This window comes from Oreochromis niloticus, linkage group LG10 (assembly GCF_001858045.2).
Source record: "Oreochromis niloticus isolate F11D_XX linkage group LG10, O_niloticus_UMD_NMBU, whole genome shotgun sequence".
In the NCBI taxonomy this organism is placed as follows: domain Eukaryota; kingdom Metazoa; phylum Chordata; class Actinopteri; order Cichliformes; family Cichlidae; genus Oreochromis; species Oreochromis niloticus.
In genome coordinates, this window is record NC_031975.2 from 23,069,643 (window position 1) to 23,094,725 (window position 25,083).

At 40.1% G+C, this 25,083-nt stretch overlaps 1 protein-coding gene across 2 annotated transcripts in view; it reads left to right on the forward strand.

Moving 5' to 3' along the window:
- jade2 (jade family PHD finger 2) overlaps positions 1–25,083 on the forward strand; it is a 225,473-nt gene that overhangs the window by 163,505 nt on the left and 36,885 nt on the right. For both annotated transcript variants that reach the window (XM_005456139.4, XM_005456140.4), the window contains exon 11: positions 18,888–19,005. In XM_005456139.4, coding sequence (XP_005456196.2) covers positions 18,888–19,005 — 118 coding nt within the window. The remainder of the gene's footprint in view (positions 1–18,887; positions 19,006–25,083) is intronic.

The window sequence follows — 25,083 nt, forward strand, 5'->3', positions numbered from 1 at the left end:
ATTTCATACATGTAGCTAAAACGATGTGTTCGTAGGGCTGCATTTAACAAGGCATAGGTGGCGCTACAGAGCCATTTCCCAGTGCTCATATGTAAAACCATTAAAATACAAAATTTTTCACGAGACCTGGCATGTGTGCAAAATTTCATGAGTTTTTGAGCATGTTAAAGCCCTCAAAAAGGCAATTCATTTCGGTAAAAAAAAAAAAATAATAATAATAATAATAATAATAAACAGAGCAGATACAATAGGGCCTTCGCACTCTCAGTGCTCGGGCCCTAATAAAATAAAATCACCAAAATGGAAGTGTATTTGGGAGGACAGTAAAGTGAACAGCTGTGGAAGGGACGAGCTAACAGTAAACGGCTAATAGCAAATGTATAGCTTGAGGATTATATGAATCGTGTGATTAGAACACACATTAATTTGTGTCTTTTTCTTTGTTACAGCACCGATGAACCTTCAGCTTCTTTTAAGCGCGTCTCTGTGAAGTCCTTTGCATGTTTTGGTTTCTGTAACTTTCAATTCCTTTAGAATTTGTGCTTTTTTTCCTATTTCTGTTGTGTTCAACTTGCATTGTGTTTTTTGTAGCGTTTTTCTATTTGCTGCCCCTCATTCATCTTTCAGGAAAAGGAAAAGGGCGTTTTTGATTGAATTAACAAAGAAAAGGAAGAAAAAAACAGTGTAAATGTAGTTGATTTATATGAAGGATTTGCTGATGCTTTACTGTGTAAAACTATCTATTATATCTTTTCATATTCCATCCATTTTTGTCCACTTATCCAGTTCAGGGTTGCGGTGGGTCTGTGGCATATCACAGCAGTCAATGGATAAGACCATGGACGGGTCACCAGTTTATCAAAGGGCTAGTATTCTTGTCCAAGTCCATCTCTTTTTCATTTTTTTTAAAAATTTGGTTTATATTTAAATATTTAACGTTTGATAAATGCCAATGTATTTGCGTACTATAGTATTTGTGATTATGGTTTTAATCACACAGCTCTAGTATTAGATTCAAAAATAGTTAACACAGAACCATGTGACCGGAACTGTTTATGGCAAGTTCAGACAAACATCGACTCCAGCACTTAGTAATTGTGAACAAAGTGCTGCTGGCTGGAAATGAAAGACTGTATTTATGATGCGCACAACAGGGGATTCCTTAAGGAACTGTGGCAAGGACTAAAATTTCCGAAAGCTCACACCAGCCTCTTCTTTAATCCTGTCAGGGCTTATGCATGCTGCATGCAAGACAGCCAATCCATGGTGTCTGGATACATTGTCAAGTGAGATTTTGGAGACAATTTAATCCCTCCCCAAATCCTGTTTTGTTTGCTGACATGAAACAGTTTGTCCAATAAAACCTCAATCCAATGGAGACGAGGGGCTTTAGAGTAATAAGGTTTTCATAACCGGGATTTGATCTTTAAATATTTGCTATTAGACATGGTGTGGTGTGTACACACTTTCCTCTCATTTTAATTAAACTCTGTGTGTGAATGCCTGTTTGTTGCTCTCTCTCTCACTCTCTCTACCTCGCTCTTTTCTTCCCTCGTTTTCTCTTTTTTCCTCTCTTTATCTCTGCGCGGACAGTGCATGAGGACTCTGCAGAAACGGGGGGTGGGGGGTGTTAGATAAAAGACACGAGGAAGGTAAAAGAGTTCTTGGGCAGAGAGAGAAACTGACAGAGGGGGCTGGGAAAAAGGAGGAAAAAGAGAAAAGGAGTGCAAGCAAGGAGGAGACGGGAGAGCAGTGGATGTAGATTTGGGAAAGACGCAAGAAGAGGAGGCAGAAAAGGGAGAGGATTAGCGCACATGGAAAAAGAAAAGGGGAGTGTGTGATTGTAGAGGAATGAAAGGAGAGAGAGGAGCGGAGCGTTTGTGTCACAAGGTTTATTTAGAGTTTATTGTTTTGGCAGAGCTCCAGACTCCCTCCCTATATCCCTCCAGCAGGCATGTCTGTGTGGGTAAATACAATATGCGTGCACCTTTTGATGCATACCTGTAAGTGTTTGAGGATGAGTGTGAAACTGTGAAAAGTGACAGAAAGTTTTCACACCTGCAGAAAGCAAATAGTTTAAGGCTCATGCATGCGTTTAGATGCATGTTGAGCACACACACACACACATAGAGCCAAAAAGACGAATATCTGAACTCTGATTGGAGAATGATGTTGCTATGGATCCCAGATGGGTGTGGCTTCAGTGTCAGTGAGTGATATGCAGTAGCTAATAAATCATGTAGTTTGTGTGTAAGTGTTTGGGGGCGATAGACTTCGGGTGTGTGCTTGATTAGTGTGTGTGTATCTGACGGCTGTGTGCACTGCACATCAGGGAGGGCTTCACAAAGCTTCAGTCTGCTGAATCCAGCCTCCACTGTCTGTCTGCTTGTCTGACCCACTTTCTCCTCTTTCCTTCCTTCTTTTCATCCTTTGTTCCCTTTATTGTGCTCCTTCCTTCCCTCCTCTGTCCATGCTTTATGCTATCCCTTCTGTTCCTGCTACCCTCATCCTTTTTTTTTTTAAATGCCCTCGATTCTTTTTTCCATCATCCCTCTATTTGTCTTTTAATAGAGGTTTCTCTTTAATGACTGGGTGAACAAGTTCCTGCACATCATTCATTTTCCTTTATTTTCTAATTAAATTTTTTTTCTACCTGTGTTCTTTATCACCCTTCTTGCACACCATCTCTGTTCTTGGTTTGTTCTTCCTTTGTTGCCCGTCAGCCTTTATGAATGTCTACCTGTCCTTTGCCTTCAAGACTCTCATGTGCTATTCAGCAGCTATCCATCTTCTGCTTTTAAAATTTTACCAACCTAAGAACCAGATTTATTCTCTCGTTTAGCTTCAGGTCTCAGGAAAAAGAAATGGTGCCACTGGAGCTGAGGATCTTGGTTAGGAGGTCCATAAAATCTTTTGGTGTCCATCCCGTCTTTGCTGGATTTCTTTTTATTTCTGAAGGAAGGGACTTTCAGATACTGTACATAGTTTATTAGCCCCTCCACAAAGGTCGCACCATGCCAACATATACTTTGACTTTTTTATAGATTCAAACTAAAGAAATGGGAACAGATTATGTGCTTGTTTAACAGGCTGCTGGTAACAAAGTGCTTAAAGATGGAATTTAAAATGGGTTCTTTGTGAAGTTGTCTCTTATGTGTACAAACGACAATGGTGGTTTTTTTATGCTTCAGTGATTCATAGGTCAGTCTTAAGTAGCACAAACAAAAGCATTCCTTTGAAAATGGTCAGGTACAAGGACTGCAAACTGAGTGAAAAAGCAGTCAATGTCCAGAGAGAAACTTTTAAAGACCTTCAGAAAGCTTGGAGAACTATTACCAAAGACATTACAAAGGAGTCTGGCTTCTTAGAACCAAAATATAAAGAAACGAGTGGCGGCTCAAGCCTTCTGCACAACCCTGTACTACTCTACTTGTAGTAAAGTGCAGCTGTTGGTTGAAAAGAGAATCTGTCCAAGTCCAGTCCCAAACTGACATGCTGTTTCTGCACAGATGCCAAACAAAACATCAGAGGAAGCTGAATCAGGATGCGATATACAAAAAGAGAAGAAGCTACAGATGTTTTTTCTTTCTCAGGTTAAATGTACTGGTGCATAAGAAGTTATTAGTTTTATATTTCCAGCAGCACGAATCACGTAAACAGAGGCATAAGTTTGCAATAACTGCATTTCCTTTGGGACGATGTAGAGCAAAAACACAAACACTGTCGACGTTCAGCAGCATGAAAAAAGTAGCAGAAGAACTGGAGATGAAAATTTAATATCGCACTCGCATTCAGGCTTATATTGCTACTCTTATCTTGTGCGCGCCCACTCGCCTCACATGTTCATGATCTATTTTAGGTCGTGACCAGTAGTTAAAGAGTCAAGATAATGCTCACTGGCTAGAGTGCCCCCGCTGTGAAGATTGTGATTACTCTGTGTTCTGATAGTTTCAGTGGGTGGCATTAAGCCCCTAACTGTTTTAGGACCCTCTAAATGGCACCACAGAGGGAAGGTACCAATCACACTGAGCTACTTTATTCTCCAGGTAGCTGATATTATCTGAAGGTCTTTAATGATTTGCAAGGATATTTGTGTTCCTGCTGCCAAGGTCTGCCTTTATGGCAGCGATTCAGTCCACAGTGTTTAATGCAGTCTGTAGTCAGGCAAAGCAAGTCAAGGCAAGTCCAGACAGGTTTATTTATGTAGCACAATTTAAACATAGTGATGTTCCAAATGCAATGAGATATTATTGAAAGCATAAGCTGGGGGGAAAGTACAATAGAATACATTTTTGAGACCAAATGCTAGAAAAGTCTTTAGCCCTGTTTGATCCAGATGTATTTTTAAAGCTAAACTCTGCACTCCTGAGTTCTGGTTTAACTTTCAGAATAGCCCTGGAGGATCTGAGAGGTCTGGAGGGACTCTATCTATTTAGCCCAAAATCACTGTTTGCTTTATAAACAGTAATAATATTTTAAAATTATGTGAAAAGCCAAGGCTGAAGAGATGGAATAATGCACTGTACTCCTGGGCTGTGCTGTCAGTGAGCTGTAGCTGTTTGAAGGTGGTCTGATTTAATCCAGTCTTGTTAGATATAATCCTCCAGTGTTTGTTCTATTATAAAGGAAATCTTCAACAATTTGCATGAAAGCAGTAGGTAACGTAACCCTGCGTAAAATCACACATCAGGTTAGGTTTGACATTCTGCTTCCTGCTGAAGCAAATCAATATTCCTGATTAATAATTAGTTCTTCACCACAGGTCTATATATGAAGTGTGGAATCAGTGCATGACTACAAGCTTCTGTGGATCTGTTGTTTGTTCAGATCCTCACAATTCGAATAATTTACCCAGCGTGCTTCGACGTGTGATTGATGGTCGAGCTATTACTGCGAGCTAAACTTTGTCTTTGTGAGGCGGCAGAGGTAGAGTGAGTACAGTTTGCATCTCTCAGGCAGGTTTTTATTTTCACTCATAAATTTGTAATGTTTTGAGAGATGAGAATGTAAGATGTGGGAGTTATCCAACCTTCCCTCTAGGATCATGAAAAGGATTCATGGCATAGTGCTCAGGTGTTTTGCTCTGACTGTGCAGCTCACCGGTGTGTAATATTTCTGACTGAGGACTGCATGAGGAAGAACATTTAAAGGCACCTTTTTTCAAGACCCGAGTTAGTGAAGTCACTTTGTTATTGCCATTTCCTTCAGACTTTTTCTTGCATAACTTTTTTGTAGATAAAACAGTCAGATTTAATTTTGCTTAGGGATTTTTTTGGCGTGATGTGCAGCACAGTGCTGTTTCCTTTGGCTATAAGCGGAAATAAAAGCACCAAAATGTTTGGTATCAGTTATTAGATTATTGTAAGAATGTATGTTATTCGCCAGATCTGTCTGTTTCAAAAGCATTAAAATGACTATTTCCCTGTAGGAAGCAGATCCTACAATCTATTAATCAGTCCACCTTCTGGCCAGTTGGCCAGTGAAAGTCAAATGTTCTCTCTCTCATTTTTGTTCTGCTTCTGTATCTACTCAGGAAGCATTAGGCTTACTGTAACACACACGTTACAACAACTGTGATTAGTCTGTTAGTTACAGTATAGCACAAAGATAATTCCTCCATTAAAAGAAAGTGTAAAAAAAGAGTTTTAGCAGCAGTATAAACCATGATTCAGTGTCTCGTATCTTTAGCAGCAATCACTTTTTGTGTGACTTTTTTCTTTACAACATCGCTTTAGTTCAGTGAAGTTTGTGGGCATTTTTTGTGCACAGCTCTCTTAAGGTCCCGCCACAGGATTTCAGTCGTGTTGAGGTCTGGACTTGAGCTGGGCCATTGCAACACCTTTATTCTTTTCTTTTTCAGCCACTTGGTTGTAGATTTGCTGCTGTGCTTGAAGTCATCGTCCTGTTGTGTGACCCACTTTCGGCCAGGCTTTAGCTGTCAGACAGAGATCCTCATGTTTGACTCTAGAAGTCTCTGCAAAATTCAGGTTGTGCGGCTGCAAAATGTATGCAAATCATCTCCTCTCCACCACCGTGCCTGACAGTTGGTACGGGTTGTTTGTGCTGAGATGCTGTGCTTGGTTTACTGTCCAAAGGACGTTGTGTCAGAAGTCTTGTAGTATGTTCAGATGCGACTTTGCAAACCTAAGCCATGTTCTTTTTCGAGAGCAGAGGCTTTCTGGTGGGGACCTGTCCAAACAACATCTACTTCTTCACTCATTTTCTAATTGTGCTGTCTTCAGTGTTAACATTTAACATGCTAACTGAGGCCTGTAGAACATTGCTCCACTCCCGAGAAGACTATGGTATTGTTTTATCACACAGCTTAACAGACTGCCCAAACATGTGCTTTAATAGAGGTGCTCACACAATTATAGCGTCCTGTACAGCATTAGTATACACAGTCTTTTCTCTTGCCTGTCTCTTGCCTTGAGCAACAGTAACTGTCATTGAATATTTATCAGCTCCAAGTCCAACATGATCAGCTCAGTTTCACTCGCAACGGCGCGGCAATGCTGACACAACAGCACACACAAGTACAAGTGCAAACGACAGCATCGTCCAGTGCTCCACAGGCTCTACAGGGATTCAGAGGAGGACTTAATCTAGCTTTAGGGCTCTCTGTGAGAGCCTCTCTGGTTTCAGAAACAAGTCTGTGAGAGACATGAGTCAAACACAGTGGTAAAGTCGAAGGCTTGAGCTGAAACTGGGTAAGCTTGGTAAATCCAAGGGGAACTGCAGTTTCAGGTGATAATTATGTTCCAAGATTCATCACTAAAGTGACCCCTGCCTGGATTTTCACGTTAACAAAGACCTGCCAGGCACCAAGGCAGCGTTTTTGCTGGTTGTTGCACAAGTGCATGCAGCTTGCTTTGAGCCAGTGATTTGATCTGTTTTTAAATAATCATCGTCATCATTAAGTGTTCAAATAGATATGAACAGGAACTCTTTCCAATTTAAATCACCTCTCTCACACACACACACACACACACACACGCACACACAATCCCAGCGCTCTATCCTACACACTTGAGCAACATGTGACAAATTGATTACGTGTTTACACTTACGATCACAGCAGAGCTCCGTCTGAAACAAGCTGTCTACATTTAAATACACGCTCCACATTAATTATTCCAGTTGGGATTGTCTTGTTAGTAATTAACCCAGGCTCTCCATATTGGGGTTGGGGTGATATTGGGCCAATTAAAGATCAATAATCCTGATCTTTAGCTGGCTGCTTCCTCACAGTGGTGTCTGTGTATTTCAGGGTGAGTGAGCAGTCGATGATGCTCATTAGTAAGCAGCACAGGTTTTTAGTCAATATGGTGAGAGCTGAGAGGGTCAAATCAATATGGATCTGAGCTGGAAGTTAGTTGGAGAAGTAAAGAAAGAAAGTGTTATCTTCTTTGTTTCTTGGCTCATTTCTGCTCTTTTCTTCTCTGACTTTTTTGTTTCACTCAAATTTTGTTTTATCAGTCTTTGGCTGAGCTGTGAAACTCGAAAAAAACAAAACAAGCTTTGTTGTTATCCTTGGATCAGTTCTTTTCTTTTTTTTTTGTCTTTTTGATTGTACTGGATTCCTGCCTCCCTGTCTGTCTTTTTAAGTATCTAGTCACAGTAATTTACCACATGTGCGTCACATATTACTTAAGTCGTTACCATGAAATCCATTTTTAGTCACAGACCCTTAGAGACGTGCACACACACACACGGATCCCCACATACAGACGGATGTTCCTGTTTTCACACACACGCACATTCATTCAATCTCTGGTCCCCCCCTGGGTTTTTATCTCTATCTCAGAGATCACTTTGGGAATTAGTTCAGACTTAAATAGGTCCTGCCCGGGGGCAGCACACACATGGATACACACTGTCTTCCTCAAACCCAAACACAAAAACAGCAGCTGACTGAGGAAAACAGAGGCAACCATTTCCTGTTTGTTTTTTTCTTCCATCCACCTTGATTTTCTGTATCAGACAACCTGATTTGAAATGTCAAAACTAAAAAGCCCTAAATATCGAAGTTTTAATTGGTGGTTGAGGTGGACGGGTTGGAGGAGGAGATAATTACTGATGCTGCTGGAACTGTTTCCTAATAAATAAAACATTTTCAGGTTTTGTTTTTGTTAGTGTAAACTTAGCATTGCATATAGTTAAGAGAAGGCAAATACATAAATAAACTTTACTTTTTAAAACCTGTTTTATGCATATTTCATTATATATCAATGGACAAAACTTTGACATTTTTATAAAATAATGTTCTAAAATACAGAAAACTGTTAAAAATATATTTTGTTTGTATTCGACCCCCAGCCAAAAAAAGTAATCTGTTACTCAAGTATTGAACAGTTATTACAAAACTGTGTGCCAACGCCTCCTGCAGGTAGGTTGCAACTTAACATTTTATACCAAATAGATAAATACATAATAGTAATTAAGTTTTGATAATTAAGTGCTGCCCTTCATTTATTTTATCTGGAACATCTTGTATCTCGTCCCTGTCGTGGAACGTACTGGTCTACATCCACAGCATCGCCGTCCACGTGCAAATACAAATCCAAAATACAAAAATGTCAAGAGCATGCCAGAGCAACAGGTCAGAGATAACTGTCTAAATATATATAACTATATACTGTAACTGTAAACTGCATAACAATGTTGGCCAAACACAAACCTAAAAACAATAAGACGGTTGCACAAAAAGGGAGATAAAGGTTTGCACTTTTGATGTTCCAAGACAAAATTTCCAGTTTTTTCAAAATTTTCACTTTGGAGGGAGTTTTTAAAGAGCTCTTTTTTCTGTAAACAAAATTCCAAAGACTTATTTACCAAAATACAGAGAAGTATCACCGCCTTGGGAAATTGCAGCTTTCCCTTGCTACTGGCAAAGGACATGAACTAAAGCTTCTTTTGGCTGCTTTTTTATTCACAAGAGGTCGTCACAGCAGATGGATCTGCATGTTTGATGTCGCACAGATTTTTCTGCCGGATGTCCTTCTTGACACAACCCTCACAGGGATTTGTGTCTCCTCCTGTTCTCGAACTACTGATCTTTCGCGTTAGGCGAGTGTGTCAACCACTGTGCTCCCGAATCACTCTAGCGGACAAAAACAGTGCCTTTTATATGCACGCAAACGCGCGTTGCAACTTCTTATCTGGTGCGCGTCTTTTATTTTGACAGCAAATGCGCACCTGCGGACCACTTATGTGCACCCCTGTAAATAACATAATGTTCTGCCGGGTGTGTTGTTGGTTTTCCCTCGATTTCTGAGTCGACAAGCGCCTTTGTTACTGGGACCAGTAATTTTAAGAAAGACCCCCATTAGAACCCATGAGAAATGCAAGAAATGCATTATTGCTCAGTCTGCAATATCTTTCCCAGAACAAACACCAATTGCAAAGAACATACTAAAAATAAACCTGAAAAATCTGTTTAGAACAGCGTACTATGTTGCAAAGAGTGAACTACCATTGGCAAAATTTAGCAGTCTTTGCAAACTTCTTCTTCTTGGTTCCACTTATCTCTTACCCGTGACTTCAGTGGAAATTTCAAATTCAGGACCTGACACAGACTGATTCACACAGTTCTTACAAGTTCATAGAAATTTCTGTTCAATTAGAACCAAGTATTTGAGTTGATGATTGTAATTTTTATACAATGTTGTAATTTGTGTTTCAACAATTTTTTGATTAATGTTTTGTTTCCGTTACAATATTATACTTTAATGTATAATATTGTAACGGAAACAAAACATCAATCAAAAAATTGCTCTCTTTTTTATCCAGGCTACTTAAATTTATTTTGGGCTACCACAAACTGAAGAGTGCCTGCCCGAAGGGCTACCAGGGATTTTGAAATTTTGCGAGCCCTGTGACTCAAGTGTCACAGTCCAGCTGAGGCAGACTATAAGGAGTGAAGAAGGTGGACCCAAGTTCAGACACACAAACTGAAAAACGAGCTGTTTATTAAAAGCTGGACTTAGAAATATAAAGCAAAGGGCAGAACTAAATCATAATCTAAACTGGGTGAGCTAAACATAAAACCCTGGAACATGGACATAGATGTAGAAACCTGGTTAATAATCTTGGAAGCGTGACATGGAAACAAGGTAAGGTAACAGACGCTCGGACAAGGAATGAATGAGCACACACAGACTAAAAGCACACAGGAGGTGATCAGGGGACGTGGAAACACATGGGGCAACAGCTGACACAAATGAACATAACAACGTCACAGTGGAAGAGTAAAACTAAACACAATGAACATAGAAACACAACTCTTCAAAATAAAACAGGAAACGTGAGACGCAGACATGACAATACAAACTTGACAACCTGGAATTACAGACAAGAAATACATGAGACTAACCAGAAGACGTAAGTGAAACATAACTAGATTAAACTTGAGGCAACTAAATAATGACCCTAGAACTTAACATTATTTTCAAAAGACAGCAAAAGAGATCAAAAACCAAATGGAAGCGCTGGCTCACAGAGTGCGGCCACTAAACTTGCAAACAGGCAGGCAGCCTCAACAAAACTTGGCAAAACCTTGCAGATCGCCAAAATCAACAAGCTGCTGGTAAGAGAGAGGGCTAATGTTTTTTAATATAGGATGTATGGATATACATTAGTGTGAATCCCAAAGCAGAAGCACACTTAGCCTTAAGTAAGACTGATTTCACATGCCCTTGCACCGTACGGTCAGCCTAAATGCACATTAGCCCGTTCCTAACTCTTAGACGCAAAGCGAGAGCATCAGCTAAATGTAATCGGGGTCGATTCTCGTATCGTGTAGATTCCTTGTACATCTGGCTTTCATAAGAGCCGGTGCATAGCTGCTGTTGTGTAATGTTTGTTATGCTTGTTATCGGAGCATTGTTGACGCCCACACTGTCATTCTAAATAAGAGCGTAGGCGTGCATTATTCTAAAGAGTCCTTGTAGGTGTGGTATTGTCTTTGTTTGTTGACCTTGATAAGTAGTATACAGCGTCGATGGACACCGTCGTGTCAGCGTAATCTGGCTTTCCTGTAAGACAGTCATTTTACATGTGTGTAGCTGTGCCTTCTATATTTTATAGATGGCAAATAATATTTTAACCCATTCATTTTTAAGTGCAAGCATGCATTTTACATTTACATTACATTTTACAGCATATTTATTTATTTTTTGTTAAGAGATTCAATCTCAACAAGCACAAAATAAATAAATACTTAGTATTGTTTGTCGATCGCAGTTGTGCTTTGAGTTTTGAGAAGGCTACAGAAGATTTCCATATTTCAAACTGGTCTGCAGCTTTTTCTTAACCCTGGATTAGCCGCTGTGGAAAGTGTTTAAAAATGGGCAGTATTTGGATGAGCAAGCATGGCGTTCTCCTGCCAGATGACTCATGATGAATTTAATAGTTGATAACAGACCGTCTGTGTGTTTGAGGAGGGAACATAAACAGGCAGCAAGTGATATATGTGCATATAGTTTGTGTACAATCATTTGTGTGGGTGTGCATTTGTTGTCAGGACAGTAGCGGTGTGGCGGGTGCAGGAAAAGGTGATGATACACACAGAGAGGGGAGATGACAGAGCCTTGCAGTGTGAAGGTTAAAGAGCAAGGGAGAGATACGGAGAGGCGATGGCTTTGCTCAGCAGAGTTAATACACTTGTAATGCTGATTATCTCCAGCCTGTCGTGTCATGGATGGATGACAAAGGAAGGAGGTAGCTTTAGCTGTCGAGGGATTAAGGGACGGAGGATGGATGAACCAGCACGAGGAGTTGTAGATGGATGCTTTCAGCCGAAAGGTCCATTTTGTCTGTCATTTATCGAACGTTGTTGTAAATCAAGTGTTGAGCGTTGCATTGATAAGCAAATGTTACCACTTTTATTTTATTATTCATATCTCGGCCCGCGTACCTGCCAGAAAGCTAATTATCTGTCAAGTTTAATTTTCAGCGGACAAATTAACGAACGACCGGTCTCCAAAAATGTGTCATATTGACTCTGTCATGACAAATGGTCACGAATCAGCACGTCTCTCCTGACTGGGGAAGAAAAAGGGCTTTTAAAACCGCCCAAAAGAGGACGTGAGTGATTTTTAAAAAATTCTTTTCCCGGATATCATTGTGGAAATTGTCTTTGTAGTCATTTCCCGACGTGTCGGGTAGATAAACATGTTCACAAGCCATCTGCATTTTCAAATGAAACCCTCACGGCATTTAAAAGGTCATGTTGTTTTATTGCTTCACGCTGGCGAGATTATCCAAAGACAAACAGTCGTCCCTGATAACTGATGTTTTTATAAACTGCAACAGCCGCACATCTCTCTTTATCAGGAGAGGAAAAACAGTGAAATCATCAGCTTCTCAATCCTGACAAGAGAGCTGTTCTGCTTTCCTTTCATTGTCTCTGTCTCATGTGACTGAGGTTTTCAAGTGTCCTTGTCCAGCGGTTAGCTAGTCCAAAGACCAATTTCATAACCTTTTGTGCTGACAAACAAAATTAACTCTACGCGTCTTGTCAGATTTGTGTCTGAATGAGACGGACACATTTGTACTTAAGGAGGAAGAACTGACTTGAGGTTAAGGGCAGTATTTTAAAAAGGGGCAGGGAGAGTTGGTAAAGGGCAGGAGGTTCCAGCAGGCAGCGGAGTAAGGGAAGCAAGAACATTTCCTAAGATGCTAAAAAAAAACATGGTAAAATAAAATGAATATAAAAAGTAATTACAAAATACAAAACTATAATAACTCAGCTCCTAGCGTGCTGGACAGACTTTAGTGAAATAAATGGATTTAGTCCTGGATGTGACTGTTTGCCAGCCTCCTTCACTTCTCAGTAGATTTCATTTCTCATCAGTCTGTGCAACAGAGCCGACCAATAACAAGGAAACTTATAGCTTTCTTTCTGCGCTTCACACATAACAATAACCTGGAGTTGTGATGGATTGTGTGATCTTCTGGTTATTATTGAAAACGCTTCCGTTTGGTTCAATATGACTTTGCTTAAACAAGAAAGTTGAAAAACTGCTCAGTGCTTTGAACGGGTAGGTTTAATATAAAGGTTTGAAGAAGAAGGCTAGAGGAAATCGCTAACACGTGGAGGTAAAGCAAAGCACAAAACAAGCAAGCAAACAAACACCAAGATGCAGCTTATTTGTTATTTTACTCCAAAATCCCTTCATCTGTCAATGCTCTCCCCTTTCCTTACCCACCCTGCCTCCCCACCCCTCATCCTGCTCTCCACTCCCCTGTCATGTTTGCAGGCAGAGGTGGTTGTTTTTGAAAACAGACACACAGTGTCCTAATCAAAGCCAGGCTCTGCACATTGTGTCCCAGTTGAGCAGCTATTTTTATCCGCACTGCTCTAACACAGGGATGGAATGGGTCAGATAGGCCAGGCTGACGAATCCGTCAAGACCAGCGGAGACTGTAAACAGTCAGCCGGCAGGACTGCCAGCGCACACCTACACACAGCTGCCCCCGTTTAAGTAAACAAGTAAACCGATAATGGCAATCAAAGATCGTTCTCTTTAATGCATCTTTGTCTTGCGCTGACCCACGTGAGTGCAGGTAGCTCCAGTCCAGGATGTGGATTCGTGTTCCTACCAGTCCAATACGTTGCTGCGTGTGGTTATGTGTCGGCTGTATTGGTAGTGCTGCCTCTTAAATACCTGCATTTGTGACTTTCTTTCTCTCATGCACAAACACACACATACACACACACGCACGCACACATGGGATGCTGACACACACACATAAATGTAGTTAGAGACCCATGATTACTGATGCACCGTTGTGAGAGAAAGCCAATTGGCACAGATCCAGTTTCTGGCTTGTTAGTTTGAGACTCAAGTAGTCTGGCTTGGACCCAATTAGTTTTTCTCCCTTCCTCCCTTTCTATGCACACACGACGATTGTGCTGTATACCGCAACAAAACTGGAAATCAACACAACACTGGTACGTTTTATATGTTTAAAAAAACATAAGCGATGTCAGTGCCTATAATAGTTCTTACTGCAGATTCCTGCTGTCAGAGCAACAGGGAATAGCATCTATAAGCGCATTAAATGGCTCTAAACAGTATGCGCGGCACATGGTGTTTGGTTTACAGAGCAGCAGTCCTGTTAGTCTCATGGTAAAGGCATGCAACCACAATGTATATGGTTCAAATACATTCATTATGGCCTAACTTATTGTTTCCTGTCACTCTCTGTTCTGAAATCGTGGTTTAAATTAACATCATTGCTGTGGTTTACAAACTATGGGGCGCTTATGAAGAGGGAAAAACTATAAGGTGAATTTAAATTGAATAGATGTGATTTTTCTTTGATATTCAGTCAGCTGATCTTTGTTTAATTAAAATTCAACCCCAGAACAAGGGGCTCTTACCACGCAGCATGTGGAAAGTCATGATTTAAACTATGAGCTGCTGATAATAACCGGCTGTTGTGGTTTGTTTGTTTTATAGTGTAAAAACAGAATTAGCTGAAAACAAATCGCTGCAGCAAAACCAATTGGGACGTTATTAATATTAGATTATCTGATCAATCTGATTATTATCTGATCTAATGTCAGAACCGGGAGTGGGTCTCATGTGGGGAGTTAAGTACTGCAACGAGTCATGTGAAAAACTAAGGACATCCCATGACTCAGTGGCTTGTAAAACCACCTCTTTAAGTAATTGTTTTATGACCTTATCAGTCTCTTATATCATTGTGGAAGCATTTTAGCCCACTCTTCTTTACACCAATCTCAGTTCATTGAGATTTCGGTCATTTGTTTATTCATACTTCTCTTAAAGTCCTGCCTCAGCTTTTCAGTCAGGCTGAGATCTGACTTTGACTGGACGATTGTAGCACCTTGATGAGGACTGAGGAGTTCATGGTCGACTATGAAGTGCCCGGCTCCTGTGGCTGAAAAATAAGCCCAAATCATCACCCCTCCACCACTGTGCTTGACAGCTGGTATGAGGTGTTTGTGCTGATATGCTGTGTTTAGCTTTCTCCAAACGTGGTGCTGTGCATTATGGCCAGACATCTCTGCTTTGGTCTTGTCTATCCCAAGGACTTTGTTCCACAATTTCGTTGTACATGCACAATGTCAATAAAAGGCTATTCTATTGTATTCTATTCAGAAGTCTTACAGTTTTTCAGATGCAGCTCTGCAAACCTAACCCATGATGCCATGTTCTTCTTAGACAGAAGAGGCTTTCTCCTGGAAAATTGGACGCTGTCTTGAATTTTTTCCGCTTGCAAATAAGCATTCTCATTGCAGGATAAACCTCCAAGGAGGCAGCTCACTCTCTGGGCAGTGTTTACTTTTCAGAGAGCAGGACTGTATTTTGTATATATTCATTTTGTTTCCACAAATTGTTGTTGTGTTGTATTTAAACAGCTTTAACCTGATACGCTAATGTACATTTAAAGTCAATCAAAATCATCATATATAATTCCCTATATAGTTAAGTTGTCAGTACCAACAATGGCAGTAACTCTGTATAGCATTATTATCACTTTGAAGGAGAGGTCATAGGTCAGATGTGATATTTTAAATCTTTATATAGTTTTTTCTATATGTTGACAATATGTAGCACATAGTTTCTAAGTTTTTTTTTTTAAGATCAATTTTTAACCAATAAATCATTAAGTTGACCTTAAAGACCTCGGTGGAAATAAGTCAAATTTTAATGGATTGTGAACATGACCCCACTCCACACCCCTGCAAAGTTTGATCAGAATTCCAAACTTTTCGAGTTATCGTGTTTACAGACATAATAATGACACAGACACGCTCACAAATGCTAACAAAACCATAATCTCCATGGCGGAGGTAATGATGGCGCATGAATTGTTTGAAAATGACCTTGTAACCCTTCCCTGAACAGCAACAATGGCTGCTCTAATCGCTGCTGACGTTTTTCCTCCTTGGCATTGTGTTAACCCAAACAGGCTTTACTTTTCAGTCAAGCTAGTTTTGGTACTAATGTGCATCAAGATAAGAAAGAAGATCAATAGAAACTTAAGTTTAAGAAACGATAAGCCAACTTAAAATTTAAACACTTTTTTCTGTTTTCTGTTTGGTGGATTTTTAAATCAAAAGCATCAGAAGGAAAAGTAAGAACACGGGTCCAGTGATCTATAATGAGATGTAAAGTACTTCGTAGCTGGATAGCTCGGTTCATAACTAGAAATTTGTCTCTGGCCTCTCACTGAAATGAGTGTGGAGCAAATGTTTGTTCAGATGCGCTTGGACATTTTCTCTTCATCTTACTCCTTTTCCCCTTTGAAACATACTGCTGGAGCATACACAGGCTCTGTCATCATTTTATCTGCAGATAGATTTATTGGTTAGCATTTAACAACTAAAGGCTTTTATGTATTTCTATATCTTTGAATCATATTTATGTACCTGTCTTTCTCAATGTATCCATCTCTTTCTGCCTGTTAGACTAATTCTCAGCTATTTCATTTGCTTTCTTCTTCATCTTTTTTTTAATGTCTTGCCAATACAAAACAGTAACACATGCATTTACAACCACAGATTTTCTTTGAACATCCATATGTGCATGACATAAACATGCATGCTCGCATATCCATCTTCCAGCTCGGCGCAGACACTAATGCGGTCATATACCGCTTGCAGGGCCATATGATAGTAATTTGGCAGAATGAAGGAGCACGAGGGCTCAGCTGGAGTTTCGGTTCAAGTGGAAGAAGATCGAGTTTGTTGGCAGGAAACAGGATGCCGCCTTTTGACTCTGTGACCGTGTCAGAAGCGAAGGGATGCACTATAAACCTCTGATATTATGACATGTATCATTTAAACCTCATGATTCTTTTGAAATGTGAATCTCTTTAGTTTCACTCAACACTAACAGACAGTTATTGATACGCACAGAGCAACTTCAATGTTTGCTAGAGGCCATTTTCTGTCCATCTGATGGCTGATTTGACTTTCCTCTAGTTTGGTGGTCACTAACTTCAAAAAAAAAAAAGTTTGCGTTTTTAACTGCTAGATGTTTCACTCTCTGTTGCCACCGTGTTTCTAGCATTGTGTTGCATTTGCTGTCTTTAATGTTTGCTTCCCGAAGTGTTGCTGGACCAAACAGCACAGGTAGAATCACAATAACATTCATCTGACGTGTATTTGCCTTGCTTTGTCTCATATTCACAACTACCGTAACTAACACAGCAGTTCTTTCGCCGTGGTCTCGACCCAGTTCTATCAAAATCAGTTCAGAGTTTACTTTGGGTAATGTAGAGAAGCAAAACACTGGTGAGTTTGGAAATGGAGAGCTTAAAACTTAGCTGTATATCATCGCTTTTGCAGACTCTCAGTGGTCTGTGATCACTCCGACTAGTTAACATTAGGTCCCGTTTTCGGGTGCAGTTTGATTAACGTTGTGTTTTGTAGCAGCACTGTATCAGTATCCGTGTTTCACGTATTTGTCACTTATAAGAATAACGCAATATTGGAAAAAGAGAAGGGTCTGTATAAATGATGAAAGTAGCTTATGCTTGTTTTATATATATATAAGTGGCAATGTTCTAATAGCAAGCATAAACATAAAGTATACAAAGGTTATATAATACCAGCTACCTGTATGAACTGACTGTTGCACAAAAGCCAGATGAGAGCACTGCTAACATGGTTACATTGACAGATAAAACAAGAGCCTGAACTAATACTTAATACATGCTTTTTATAACCTCTAGTCTCTCACTTACTCCGGTGTGTTTCTTATTAGAATTAGCCCGGCCTCCATAGCTCGCCTACTGCTGGTGCAAAAAGCCGCCAATCGATTTTTAACTGGCACAAGCAAGCGAGGGCACATTACTTCCATTCTGACTTTCACTGGCTCGCAAATCCATTTAACATTTTTTTTGCTTGCTTGTTTGTTTGTTTTGTTTTTATGGTTTTATGTATTGCAAACAGGAACAATTTGCGGCTGCAGCTCCAAAACCATGGAAAGTTTTGCCATTGCACATGAAACGTGCTCCTTCACCTGCTGTCTGTAAATCATTTTTAAAAACGCTCTTTTATTTCCTGACTTTTGATTTAGTGTCATTTTTCTTTTATGTACATTCATTATGACCTTCTACAGCTTGTATGCGTCCCTAGAACTTTTCCTCTCTGGGTTGTTTTTGTCTTATAGGTTTGGTTTTGTTGTTTGGTCAGACCTGTTTTTCTTTAAATGCTTTATAAAGAAAGTGATATAATAATGGTAATGGGGGGCTAGCGCCTGTACCAGCTGTCGTGGGTATTTCAAGCAATAGTTTGAAACATCTCACAGGTTTTCTGGTCTGATGCGTCCTTGTTAGTGGCTCATTCTTCCTTCATTTTGTGGTTTAATGGTGGGCGCCAAACCATTAAAAAGAAGAAAAAATCTGTATTTTTGACAAATATAAAATATTCACCTTAGCTATTTGACTTTTTTTAATAACCTAACTGTTCAGATATTCAAAATCATGTCTAGGATGTCGACATGGTTGGGCTGTCATGTGTTCTGCAGGTGCTGTTGTCATATGAATATACTTATAGCTTACTAGTGCTTAATAGCATGCCATTATTATAAAGTGTTGCCTATTTTAATTATTGTTTTTGTTTGTTTGTTTTTTCATTGGCATTTCCTTGTACTGTTCACAAGTCAGTCCACTATTAAACAGGTACTTAACACAAATATTATAGAAAATAATGTGCAAATAATAATTCATTTGTAGCACCAATCATGCAGTTCCGCTACCATTAGCCAGGTTGTGCTCGAGCACTCGTACTTCCTTGTCATCCAAGTCATCTTGTTTTTGTTTTTTTGGCTGCATCACGATGAAGCACGTTGCCTGTGCACAAGCCCCGAGTTATAGCTACTGCTCTTCTTCCTGTGTTTCAGGTGCGCAATCTGTGCTACATGGTGACACGGAGGGAGAAAATGAAACACACCCTCTGTGACCTCCAGGAGAAGATCTTCCACCTTCAGATACAACTGCTGGAAGAGGACATGGCTGGAGGTAAGGGTGAGACAAAATGTGAGCATGCGTCTCCACTCATCTGATTGCAGCCATCTAAACTTACCAATATAAAAAGCCTGTTACCTTTCACCCACTCGAGCTCTGCAGCCAATGCCGCCAACATGTACTCTATCCTTCCACCACCCCCCTTTCCCAAAAAAAAAAAGTACAATTTGGAAAGCTCAAGTGTATAACAGTTACATCCAAACCCTTGCTGCCTGAGTGTGGTGGGTGGATAGTTTTGGAAATGGCCTGTCATCATTTTTGCACAGTAGGCCACACTTGACACCTGCACAGCAAAGAACACTGGAATAATAGTTCAGCCAGATATTGTGACACCAACCATCCACATAAATGGAGCTCGATTTTCTATCCACTCTACACAGATGACTGACCTTGGTGCATTTTGTGCAGATGCTCTGTGATGGAGAGCAGGAAGGATGAAGAAGGCTGGTTGAGTTGTTGCTGCTGTGGTGGTCAGATAACTGCTCACAGTGAGATTTACAGTCCGAGTGAAACATCCAGGTTAAATGGAGTCCATTTCTTTTTATATTTGTATTCTCCTCACAGTTCCCCACTTGCTATCTTCATCTAGAATTGTGGGGTTTTTTCTCTATGTGGATTGTGGAAATATTAGATTTTCACCTGGAAATGGCAACACTTCTTATTAGTGAGTCCTTGGTAGAAGCATTACAGATTATTATACAAATAAATTCTGTATATATTCTGCAAAATGATTACATCAAGCTAAAACAATGAACTAAAACGATTGCTTTTATAAAAAAAAAATCCTTTCCAAAGAGATTTGTTGAAGTTGTGACACTGATCGATCCTTAGTGTAACTATTCCAGAGCCAGACTGAAGACTTCACAGCTTGTGACGCCATTGGTAGAAATTGTGCAGTATGAACATCCATATTTATAAAGTACCATTTCTCTTGGGTACACCTGTACAGTTTTTGATGGTATGAAACAGGGAGGTTGAATTGTTGATGCATTTTGGCCTGTTTCAGATGTTTGCGTCTTGTAATCCAGTGGTTCTAAAACTGCAGGGTGATAGAGCCACTGAAGGTGGCGCTTGGACAACCAGGAAAAAATTTGGATTGAAACAAAGTCCGTGTAGAATCAAGTCCCACAACCAGCCAGCCATCTTGGAATGAATTTGGACATTTTTTTTGAAGCCCATGTCTAAATAAATGGAGAAAGAGTCATAACTTCAATTTCGTGGGTCACAGAGAAATTAAATCTGCTTCTGAAATTTTATAACTTTGCCCCAAACGTATGTTTAAACGGCTCATTTCCTCCATAAGTTAGATTTTTACTACTACAGCTGAGTCCTGTCTCTTGGATGGTTAAAGAAACACTCACAGTCCTGTCTCCTTGATATATGTACAGTACACCACCACAGTGGCATTTAAATCAAACAATCAAGATGTGACTTAAGTGCAGACTTACAGCTTTAATTCAAGGAGTCACATAAAAATATTACAATAACTGTTGAGGAATTACAACAACTTATTAACATACCCCCCATTTCCAGCAGGTCAAAAGTGATTGGACGCTTGACAGTTAAGTAGTTTCATGGGGAGGGCTGCTCTGTACTCAGCCAAAGGCTGCAAAACCAATCGGACAGCACTTCACAGTACAAATGGATACTGGCTCAAAGCATACTGCAAAAGCAACCCGAGAGTTTCTCAAGGCAAGGAAACTGGATATTCTTCAATGGCTAAGTCAGCCACCTCATCTTAGCCCAACAGAGCAGCTTTTCACTTACTGAAGGGAAAACTGAAGGCAGAGAACAAGCAAAGCAACTGAAGGCGGTTGCAGTAAAAGCCTGGCAGAGCATCTCAGGGAGGGAGGAAACACAGCATTTGGTGATGTCCACGTGCTCTAGACTTCAGGCAGTCAGCAAAAGCGTCTCATCCAAGTATTTAAAATTAGATTTAAAATTATTGAGCATCTGTAAAATGGGAGACCATCTATAAAAAGGACTCCAATTCCTAAACTGTTAATGCAATACTTTTGCTAAACTGCTGACCTAAAATTCAATTTGGATCCTTTTTCATTATTAATGATAAAAAAAATGGAGTGATGTAGGGCTGGAACACTTTTCTGAAGTGGGGCATGACTTCAAACATTTAATGACCTCTGATGTAATCCGTCAAGACATGTTGAGATCAGTGCTGTCTGGATGTGGTACCATTTGTTGCAGGATACCCTGTTCTCATTGTTACTGCAGATCATTCTAGTTTTGAGGTTGTTCTCGTGCTGAAGCCTCCTTGATAGCACTTGATGTGATGAACAAGACTGAACCTTAGTGACAGTTATCACTAAAAACAGAGATTAGAGTTAAATAGTTAGAGTCTAATAACAAAAACAGTAGTTTAAATTTGTCACATTTGCTGCTATATTGCCATCCTGCTGGAAATTCTGATGTTTTTTTGTTTTGTTTTGTTTTTTTATATTGATGATGTTTTAAGAATAGTTGTTAAGAAATTACAGTGATCCGCGTCTTTGTTGCTAAAAGGAAGCTTTTTAGTTCGAGGAGTCGTGACCTGCAGCTGTCATGGCGATGACAGTGAAAGCTTGTTGTCATGGTAATACCACTAACGTCTTGCTGGCATGGTAATGATAGTGAACTTCTGTCAGCCTGCTCCTGTGGCTGTGTGTGTGTGCGTGTATGTGTGTGTGTGTGTGTGTGTGTGTGTTTGGAGTGTTGAGTTTGCAGTGCTCTTCATTCCCGAAGACGACTACACACACATTTACGCACTCAAGTAAATCGAATGCGAACACTTTCACTCTCTCTGTTTCTCAGTAACACACTCCCAAAGGCACACATGCACACACACACACACACGCAGACACACACACGCAGTGCAGAGCTCCTGACTCAGCAGATTGCTGCCATCAGGTACCAGGAGCTGTGCTGCTGGCACTAAACAGCCATATCTATTCACACTGCCACAGGAGTTAGATTAGAGAGAATAGTTGGTGTGTGTGTGTGCGTGCGCGTGCGTGCGTGCGTGCGTACGTGCGTGTGTGTGTGTGTGTGTGTGTGTGTGTGTGTGTGTGTGTGTCAGGGAAAAAGAGAGAGCACCAGAGAGTGAAGGATGAGGTTGTCTGCTATAATGATTTGTCGTGTCTCTCAGCATCTTTTCCTTTTAGTATTTTCCACTCTCCATTTCTCTTTATCCTCTTCTTTAATTATTTTTCTCCTCCATCTGTTTCCCTCTCTCCTTCTCTCATTTGCAGTCTCCTCTAAGGCTCGTATCTTCCTCGTCTGTCTCTCTCAGTTATGTTATTTTGGTTGTCTCATCTGACATCCCGTTTTAGTCAGTCCATCAGTTGTTTCGGTCTGGCTTTCTTCCATTTAGACTGATTTCATGGCATTAAAAGTAGGGCTGCTAGATTATGACAGAAATTATCATTATGATTACTTTGGTCAATAACTGTAAGACTGGTTATTTAATATTGTTATTCGTGTAGTCACACAAGAAGTTTTTTTGAATTGTAAAAATAAAAAATACAAATACAAATGACTAAGTAGAAAAGAAGTGTCAGTTTCTTACTGTGGAGTAGAAACTGACTTTGGTGGCATAAGGAGAGAGGAGATTGCGAGGTAGCCATGCAGAGAGTGATAAAGAAGCCTTCAGGTGAGCAACCATTAGTGATCCTTCAGCATGTTCACCTGTTGAAACCTTTTACGATGTCTGGACAGACTGAGCAGACCATAGGCCACCTCCTTCTGGCACCTTGTTCCATCCGCACTTGAAGACTAATCAACAACATTTGATTCTTCAGTTGCCAAGGTAACACTTATTTACCACCCTTTCATATGACAGCCGCATCCTTAGTTCTCATTGGTAGCTGCTTCATCCACTCCTCTGCAAGTTAAGAAGAATTTGGTTTCGTCATTGACTGTCGGTGCTCTTTGGTCAGCATGTTGCTGGAAATTGCTTCCACCTTTTAACCGTCAGTGAACTTAGGCTGTAAGAGAAATTTAAAAGACTTATGTTAAGTTGTTATTGATCATGTATAGTGGGCTCGTATCTTTGGCCAAATCAGATGTGATTGCTTGTGTGTCTTTGTAAACTGGATGAATACGCTGACGGCATGTACAGGCTCGATTTTTGTGAGCGTCTTGAGTTGATGTTGGACGATTCACGTTGGGAACCATAGCACTGTTTTTCTTGCCCTTCATGCATTCATTATACTGGAGTTTGTAGTTTTCAGGCACTACCTGACTGCCATGGTTACAGTCATATTCAGTGGTTGCAATTTGGGGTTCAATATTTTGCCCAAGGAAGCTCAGGAATGTGGTCCAACACTCATTCTAGGCTGCGCACAAAGCATTTACAACTATAAGGATCAGGTTTTTCAGATAGCCGCAGATACCCTTAGTTTCCCTTCCATAAACCGCACCACTCTTACTCCCTTTATGGGCTTGTTTCCAGCTCCTTTAACTCACCTAAAACAGATCCACTACCCTCTGTCCGCCTGTCTGTCTCTCATAGTACTTCATCTGTCATCCATGCTCTGTCTGCCCTTCTGCCTGCCTGTCTGTCATGTCGGGGGCTGCCCGCGTCATGCTTTGTGAGTGCTAGCATGGTTTCAGCAAGGCGGAAAGGCATGCAGGTGATATCCCAAGTGGTCTCCCATCGAGACAGAGAAGCTACACGATGCTGAATGCATAAAGCAGAAAACTGCATTTTGTAGCAAGAAGCATAGAAAGTAAATAAAAACTAATTGAGACGAACTGTGTGAAGAATTTGAAATGGGAAGATTCCCCAAGCCTTTACACGTTTACAAAACGGATGGTCAAGAGTTTTTGTCAATGCTAAATTTTAAAGTATACGCACAAAATAATTCAAATTTTAACTTGTTCTGCATGGGGTGAAGTGAATTAGCTCTGTCTTTCTGTGGCCTCACTTTAATGATTCGTTTATGGGCTCAACTGCTAGCTTCATTTGTATTTTCATTATATTTTGAATAGGTCAAAATGTAATGGTACCTACGGTTACACTTTTCGATATTTTGAATTGGGGTAAAAGACCTTCTTGTAAGAATTAATGACATTAGATACTTCGATGTCATTTTAATTTTACACCAGTGATTAGAAGCAGAGAATTTCTAACAGCAGCTGTCTGATAGCAGTCAGTCAGCTACCACAATCAGCACAAATATACAGCTTCTGATAAGCTTTTGTTTTGATTGTAACTTTGCTCCCAGTCTCTTGTAGTAATCAGTTGAAGACTGATGCCATCAAGGGACGATGTCCTCTTGCAAATTAGGAAAACTAATACATGGCCATGCTGAAGTGTTTTCAAGCCTGTTCTTGCTGTTAGCTGCGAAATTAAACGACAGGTTTCGTTGTAGGTGCATAAAGGAAAACATTTTCCATTTTGCATGAATGCTAAAAGGTCATTTTAACTTATTTTTGGGTTGCTGGTAGACAACATGATGGCATCATAACATTTAATATAGATAAAAACCTTCAGGGGCACACGTTGTAACTGTGTGCCACGTTTGGCTCTTCAAGTCCTAATTGTGTAGGAGGTGTTGGCAGCCAAAGAAACAAACACACACTCACAAACAGGGATTGTGCATATTGTAGTAAGAAGCTGTCAATTTATGGTCAAAACTAGGATATGGGAATTGTTTTATTTCAATTCTGACATATAATTTTATTATTATTTGTGGGCTTTTTGTCAAGAAGCGGGTGAAAATTATTTTAGCAGTTAAGCTCCTTTCACTCCTTTTCATTGAGGACTATCTGTAGGTGTGCTGTAGGGACAGTGGCTGTAGTGCAGTGTAGTAAGTTAACAGGCTCTGGTTAAGCCAAGGTAACATGTTCTTTTTAGGTTCTGAAAAAGCTTGACTACTTTAAAGAAAGCCATAAAAGAAACTCATATCACACTTAAACCTCCTCTTCTCTTGTCAGGCCTTTAGAATAACAGTATTTCTTCCTTGTAACTATCAAAGCTGGAGTCAGGTTTTCTTAATAATTTTGTGCTGGTTTAAGTTTTATCTGTTGCTTACCAGCCTGCACTGCTCATTCTTATGCGTTTTTTTGTAATTT